General features: G+C 38.2%; 1 protein-coding gene across 4 annotated transcripts in view; it reads right to left on the bottom strand.

The window, feature by feature from the left end:
* Positions 1 to 8475, bottom strand: part of Cntnap5 (contactin associated protein like 5) — an 893594-nt gene that overhangs the window by 523003 nt on the left and 362116 nt on the right. For all 4 annotated transcript variants that reach the window (XM_029481690.1, XM_029481704.1, XM_029481709.1 and 1 more), the window contains one exon: positions 5423 to 5570. In XM_029481690.1, coding sequence (XP_029337550.1) covers positions 5423 to 5570 — 148 coding nt within the window. The remainder of the gene's footprint in view (positions 1 to 5422; positions 5571 to 8475) is intronic.

Here is an 8475-nt window from a genome sequence, read left to right as displayed (position 1 = left end):
TCCCTCAACAGAGGAATGGATACAGAAATTATGGTACATTTACACAATGGAGTACTACTCAGCTATTAAAAAGAATGAATTTATGAAANTCCTAGCCAAATGGATGGACCTGGAGGGCATCATCTTGAGTGAAGTAACACAATCACAAAAGAACTCACACAATATGTATCTGCAACTCTGTAGGTGCAACTACATTATAAACTAACCAGTACCCTGGAGCTCTTGACTCTAGCTGCATAGGTATCAAAAGATGGCCTAATCGGCCCTCACTGGAAAGAGAGGCCCATTGGACATTCAAACTTTATATGCCCCAGTACAGGTGAACGCCAGGGCCAAAAAGTGGTAGTGTGTGGGTAGGGGAGTGGAGGGAGGGTATGGGGGTCTTTGATAATATTGGAAATGTAATTGAGGAAAATACCTAATTAAAAAAAAATGTTGTTTTGTGGTACAAATACACAAACATACACACACACACACACACACACTAATGTAGTTCAAATTATTAGATGTAAAGAGATGGATTTATCAATAACATGAATAAATGTTTTTCCATCATGACTGTTCCTATCAAATCAGTAAGCAAACATGGACAAAAATCACAGAAGCCTTCCAACAGTGAAAACAGTCCTTATTGAAGGATGTGGTACCAGGGTAATTAAAGGCATGAGACTTGCAAGTGGCAAAGTCCTTACTTGGATAGGCTGTTGCTGCTTCTCCCATTGATCATACTCTTTCTAGAAAAAGTCCTGTTCACAGAGTGCTCTGATCCAGGGATTCAGATGGGATCACCATTTTCTCTCTGGTGACTTTCTAAGGTTGGACCAGCAAGGAGGGCACAGGCTGAAGAAGCAGCACAGCAGCAGGGATAGGGTCCTTCATGCCTCCATCTGCACCCAGGAGGTAGGGTTGTTCTGTGGTCCTCTGTACATAGATCTTTCCAGGAGAGAGCTGGTCTCCCAGGAGAAACAAGCTACAGCCAGAGACAGCTATATCATCTAACACCAGAGATTACCAGATAGCAAGAGGCAAACACAAGAATTTTACCAACAGAAACCAAGACTATTTGGCATCATCAGAACCCAGTACACCCACCATAGCATGTCCTGGATACCCAAAATCACCAGAAAGACAAGATTTGGATTTAAAATCATATTGCATTAGGCTGGTAGAGGATTTTAAGAAGGACATAAATATCTTCCTTAAAGAAATACAGGAAAACACAGGTAAACAGGTAGAAGCCCTTAAAGAAGAAACACAAAAATCCCTTAAAGAATTACAGGAGAACATAGGAAAACAGGTAGAAGCACTTAAAGAGGAAGCACAAAAATCCCTTAAGGAATTACAGAAAAGCACAACCAAACAGGTGAAGGAATTTAAAAGAAAAAAATACAGAATCTAAAAAAAGGGAAGTAGAAACAATAAAGAAACCACAAAGAAAGACAACTCTAGAAATAGAAAACCTAAGAAAGAAGTCAGGACCCATAGATGCAAGCATCACCAACAGAACAAAAGAGATAGAGGAGAGAATCTCAGTTGCAGAACTTACCATAGAAAACATTGACAGAACAATCAAAGAAAATGCAAAATGCAAAAAGACGCTAACGCAAAAACATCCAGGAAATCCAGTACACAAATGAGAAGACCAAACCTAAGGATAATAGGTATAGAAGAGAGTAAAGATTTCCAAATTAAAGGACCAGTAAATATCTTCAACAAAGCTATAGAAGAAAACTTTCCTAACCTAAATCAACAGATGCCCATGAGCATACAAGAAGCCTACAAAACTCCAAATAGTTTTGACCAGAAAAGAAATTCCTCCCATAACATAATAATCAAAACACCAAATGCACAGAACAAAGGAAAACTATTGAAAGCAATAAGGGAAAAAGGTGAAGTAACATATAAAGGCAGAGCTATCAGAATTACACCAGACTTCTCTCCAGAGAATATGAAAGCCTGGCAGATGTCATCCAGACCCTAATAGAACAGAAATGCCAGCTCAGGTTACCCAACAAAACTCTCAATTACCATAGATGGAGAAACCAAGGTATTCCACAACAAAACCAAATTTACAAAATATCTTTCCACAAATCCAGATCTTCAAAGGATAATAAAAGGAAAACTCCAACACAAGGAGGAAAACTAAACCATAGAAAAAGGAAGAAATTAATCTTTCAACAACCACTCTGGAAATCATTTTGACAGTTGCTCAGAAAAGTGGACATAGTATTCTCTGTGGATCCAGCAATACCACTCCTGGACATATATCCATAAGATGCTCCTACATGTAATAAGGACACATGCTCCACATGCATAACACCCTCATTTATAATAGCCAGGAGCTGGAAAGGACCCAGACGTCCCTCAACAGAGGAATGGATACAGAAAATGTGGTACATTTACACAATGGAGTACTACTCAGATATTAAAAACAATACACTTATGAAATTCTTAGGCAGATGGATGGATCTGGAGGATATCATCCTGAGTGAGGTAGCCCAATCACAAAATAACACACAAAGTATGCCCTCACTGATATGTGGATATTAGCCCAGAAGTTCAGAATACCCAAGATACAATTCACAAACCACATGAAACTCAAGAAGAAGGAAGACCAAAATATGGATACTTTGATCCTTCTTATAAGGGGTAACAAAATACCCATGGAAGGAGATACAGAGACAAAGTGTGGAGTAGAGACTGAAGGAATAACCATCCAGAGACTGCCCCACCTGGGGATCCATCCCATATACAATTACCAAACCCAGACACTACTCTGGATGCCAACAAGCGCTTGCTGACAGGAGCCTGATATAGCTGTCTCTTGAGAGGCTCTGCCAGTGCCTGACAAATACAGAAATGGATGATTACAGCCATCCATTGGATGGAACACAGGGTATCCAAAGAGCTGAAAGCCCCAAAGAGTGTGCAGCACCATAGGAGGAACAACAATATGAACTAACCAGTATCTCCAGAGCTCCCTGGGAATAAACCATCAACCAAAGAGTATACATGGTGATACTCATGGCTCCAGCTGCATATGTAGCAGAGGATGGCCTAGTAGGTCATCAATCAGAGGAGAGGCCCTGTGTCCTGTGAAGGCTTTATGCCCAGTGTAGGGGAATGCCAGGGCCAGGAAGCAGGAGTGGATGGGTTGGTGAGTGGGGGTGGGGGAGGGGATAGAGGGTTTTCAGAGGAGAAATCAGGGAAAGGCATAACATTAAATAAAGAAAATATCTAATAAAAAAAAGTCTTGTTCACAATAAAGGCAGTCCTTTCACCAGCAAATTCTCTTCCCTCAGAGTTCATTTCTCTACCAGAGCCACCTTAGCCAAGAGTTTACCCAAGGAGCCCTCAACACTTCATAGTTTTGTGTTTTCATGTCCAGAAATCTTAATGTATTGCCTTTCATATTAGAGAACTAAATGAATTTTTATGGAGCACTTCAAATGCTTCTGAAACAAATGTTGTTTTGCACTGCCTTTGATGAATAGCACTAGGTACATGCGAGGTCCTACCATGACCTAACGCCATAATTCACTGAATTTCTGTGAAAATTTTAATTACCGACAAGAAAGCATGGAATCACCTCTGAAGGGAGCCTCAATAAGTGATTTTCTAGATTAGGTTGGTTTGTGGGCATGTCTAAGGGAGAATTTCCATGAGTAGTGTCAAGATGCACCCACTGTGTTGTACCACTGCCTGAGCATGCTATCCTGGATTGCCAGGAGCCATGAAACAAGTTGAGCACTAGCTTCTGAGTATGTATTCATCACTCTCCACTCTTAAATGTAGATGATGTGACTAGCCTCCTCACCTCTATGGCCTACCATGACCTAACGCCATAATTCACTGAATTTCTGTGAAAATTTTAATTACCGACAAGAAAGCATGGAATCACCTCTGAAGGGTGATTCCTCACCTCTATGGCACCTTGATTACCCAGCAATGCTAGATTGTAACCTGAGTTTGTGAGATGAAATAATTAATATCTTTCTCTCTTAAAATGGGGTTTCCAAGGTACTTTATCTTAGTAACTGGAAATAGCTAATATAACTATGTTTTTAAACAATGTGTTGACTAAGTGTATTAACTCCTTAGGTGACAATAGATATGATTATAAAATCAGCTAGTGAATGCCACTGATTAGAAGAAGAAAATCAGTTCATAATGATACAGTTTTCATATTCAGCTTTACACCTATAAGAGAAAATTAAAATAGCCAACCTTTATGAATGACTCTTTCCTTCCAGAATAATGGTTACCCACCTGTGGATTATGACCCTTTTGCGGATCAAATGGTACTTTCATAGAGTTCACATATCATATATTCTGCATATCAGATACTTGCATTATGATGCATAATGGTAGCTGAATTACAGTTATGAAGTAACAACAAAAGCAATGTTGTGGCTGGTGATCACCACAACATGAGTAACTATATTAAAGGAATGCAGCATTAGGACAGTTGAAAACCATTGTTTTAGAAATAGCTTAAATTCTACAGCCTCTTTTTGTTAAGATGCATCATTACTTAAAATTTCCTTTTAGCAACTCTCAAGAAGAATACCATGAACTCTCCTGAATACCATGAGTGCAGAAGACAAGAATTCCATGAATTACCCTGGGTGGATTTTTTTTTTCTTTTTCAAGAATGTGAAGGAGAACTTCCTTCCTTCATGGTTCTTGAGTAGAGAAAGAGCTTTACATCTAAAGAAAAGCTGAGATAGCTATTTCTGATTGCAAGTGGCAAATAGTTATCCAAGCCCCAAGGGCTCTTAGCTTTGAACTTTTGTTGAAACTCTATTGCCTTATTGCCTCATTCTTATAGAGAGCTCTATAGAACATAAGAATGTTTCTACTTCCCTGCTGAGGCATAGATTTTCATATATATATATATATTCATGATACAGTTATTTATTCTCTATATATATAGAATAAATCATATATATATATATATATTCATGATACAGTTATTTATTCTATATATATATAGAATAAATATCTGTATCATGATACATGATACAGATATTTATTCTATATATATATAGAATAAAATGAGAGAACTACAGGCTGGGGAAATAGCTATGGTTCTAAAGTGCTTACTTTGCAAGCATGAAGACCTGAATTCTATTCCCAAAGCCCAAATCAAGTTGGATGTGATAGTACACACTAGTAATCCCAACTGTGAGGAAATAAAGATAACAACACCTTTATGGGTCACTGGTCAGCCAGCATGGGCTCACCTAGAAGTTCCAGACCAAGTAAAAAGTATTGAGTCAAATGATGGATTGTGTTCTTCAGAAATGGGTTTCTGTCTAGCTGCTTTTCTGTACCCATGCACATGAACATATACACAAACACATAGAGATTTTTCCATGGACATCGTATGCTGTGTGACTTGATCCATGTGGTTACTTACTATAGGAGCATCCATAGGCCTCCACTCTCATGCCAATTTTTCCATTCGGGTTCCACTCTAGGGGCACAAAGCGAACAAAGCGGGCTCTCACAGAGTGCAGCAGCTTGTGGTGAACCACACTGTCAGAATTCATGTTTCCTACAAATGTCTGAAGAGAGAAGGAAATCCAGTGAGTACCAAGCCATGCCAACAGAAGCAAGCATGCTTCTTCACTCAGACTTTGAGGGACTGTCAACAGTAACAACAAAATAAAACAAGATAAAAAACAAAACAAAAAACAAAACAAAACAAAACAAAACAAAACAAAACAAAACAAAACAAAACAAAACAAAACAAAACAAAGGCCCTAGTTGCTCTGACATTACTCTAATGCAGTGACAGTCCTGCCTCAGGCCTTACAATTTTTCATAAGTACCAAATACTATTCTTTAGGAAGTTCCTCTCCCTACCATACAACCTTGCTATATTTTATGAATAAGGAAAGCTTCAAAGTTTAATACCTGAAGTTTTAAAAGTTAATAATAACATGAAGTTCCAGTTTTCCACATGTCTATAGTCACTGTGAACTATAAGATAACTGACTATACCCTCTTGCAAAGAAAAGTGCTTTACTGAAATAATTGTCAAGGTTATTTGAGGCCACTTATTAACTAAGCACATCACATCATCACTACCAGTTTAAAAATTAAACATCAACAAGACAACAAACAAAACCTCCTGTGTGAAGGGAACACGTAAGGAAATAAATCTTCTAATCACCTAGTCATTCAGTAGTTACAAATCAGCCTGAAATTTAGTTCTAAGATGGTCCATGCTTGTTTTTGTACTTTCCACTTTCTAAGAAATCATCAGGTTTTACAGGAAGGAACTATCACAGTCTAGCTATAGATGTAGTTGATTTTTCTGTTTATTTGTGATTGATCTGTATTTGGAAACAAATTGTAAATGGTCTAAAGAGTTGGTTCAGTGGTTAAGAGTGTGTACTGCCTTTCCCACTTCCCTGGACACCTGTGGTCAGGGATCTTGGAGAAGGTAAATCCACCACTTTACTAAAGTAGCACAATCTCTAACTACATTCCAAATATTTACCCTCATATGCACAGAAAAATCAAGTCCTTATTCCTCACCAAGGAAAACGTTCCTAGAAATAGAGAAGTCATTACAGTAACCCACAACTGATTTAAATGTAGAGAACAAGATGCCTGGTCCCTACTGACACATACATCTACAACACATTTCCAGTACCTAAGAGTCAGGGACCAATAAGGAAGAGATGGAGGAAAGATTGTAGGAGTCAGAAGAACAGAATATTTCTGGTGACATTGAGACTCCCAAGAGTGTCAAGGGAGTTACAACCAGGAAGTCTCACCCACATGGCTGTTGAAATAATACTCAAACAAGGACAATACCATTAGACATGTTAACATGGAAAAAGGAAGTTCACAAAGCTTCAACCCGACAAGGAAGTACAGGCAACTAAGGAATGCTGAAAGCAGAAGTAGTCTTCTGCTGGGAGTATCCCTCAGTTGGTTATCACTACCAAATGGTCACCCAGAAATCAGATACATACAGGCAACATTGTACAGATTGAACATATTTTATAAACACACACACACACACAAAACACTGTTTGGTTCACTTGTATTGTATGTCTTACATCCTTTATCCACAGGATAAAGAATTATCCTGTCTGATTATTTTAGAATTATTAGATTTCTACAGAGAGGATCTAAACCTAAGTTCTAAAACATATCAGGATCAAATATCCACAACAAAAATCATATTTAAACCTTTTTAAAGTACATAGTTCAGTGTCAGTAAGTGTGTTCATATTGTACAACTGTTTCAATAGAGTTGCCTAGACTGTTGTCTATATCCCAATGACAGGCTGTCAGCTATTACTTAGAGGTATGTATTTTACTAAGTCATGATTGTCCTCAGCTTCATTAATCTACAGATAATCTTACTGATTATGTGCAGTGACAGAAAACAGTACAGATCTGATTTCACTCTAATGGTCAAAGTGAACATAAAGAAAAAAGATTTTGTGACACAGAGAGGAACACAGAAACACACACACACACAGAGTCAGAGACACAGAGTGACAGAGACAGAGTGAGAGACAGACAGAGACACACAGAGAGACAGAAAAACAGAAATATTGAGGATAGAGACAGAGACAGGGACAGGGACTGACAGAAAATTTCCTAAAGGATATATTTGTAAAATACTACTGTGTGAAAGTATATTCTGTATTCTAATATAGAGACTCCTTGAAGGCTCCTGCAAGGTATTTGAAAAATCAGCATTTTTTTTAAATGCTGTCTAAAGGCATCTGAAGTGGAAAATTTTGGATTTTTGGAGGCTTAGTTGTGACTTGTGATGTTTTTCTGAAAACTGTCTTATAAGAGAATATTCTTACTGAAGCAAAGATGTGGGAGGATGTTTTGGTGAGAACATTCATGTGGTGTTTTTCTGGAAGCTGTCTTGAAAAAGGTCATGTGATGCTTTGCTAGAGCAGATACTTGTGGAAACACATAATGTTTGGAAAGGGTATAAATATAACACAACAGACAGTGGACAGCACTGGGTGGTATCAGTTCATTTTATTACTCTTTGCTGATCTTCATTTGTTGTGATGGCATAGAAAGAACTGCATCAAGGAAATGGAGTTTTCAAGTAGGTTGAGCAACCATTGCTAATTGTTGTGAACTAAGGTGCTGCTGTCTTGACAATGAAGATGGAAATTGCCCTAGAGAACTATTTCTAAACAGGTCCATATCCTCTATTGCCCTATTAACCTTCCCGTTCCACAACATCTGGTGGATAATGAGTTAGAAGGGAGGTTAAAGCATTTAAAAACCTTTATTAAAGTAGGTTTTTAAAAATATAAGCTTTTTTTTTCTGAGGAACCGCCAGACTGATTTCCAGAGTGGTTGTACAAGCTTGCAATCCCTCCAACAATGGAGGAGTGTTCCTCTTTCTCCACATCCTCGCCAGCATCTGTTGTCACCTGAATTTTTGATCTTAGCCATTCTGACTGGTGTGAGGTG

This window comes from Mus caroli, chromosome 1 (genome assembly GCF_900094665.2).
Source record: "Mus caroli chromosome 1, CAROLI_EIJ_v1.1, whole genome shotgun sequence".
NCBI lineage: Eukaryota > Metazoa > Chordata > Mammalia > Rodentia > Muridae > Mus > Mus caroli.
Note: the sequence above shows the minus strand (reverse complement) of the source record. Positions and strands in the feature narration are given on the sequence as shown.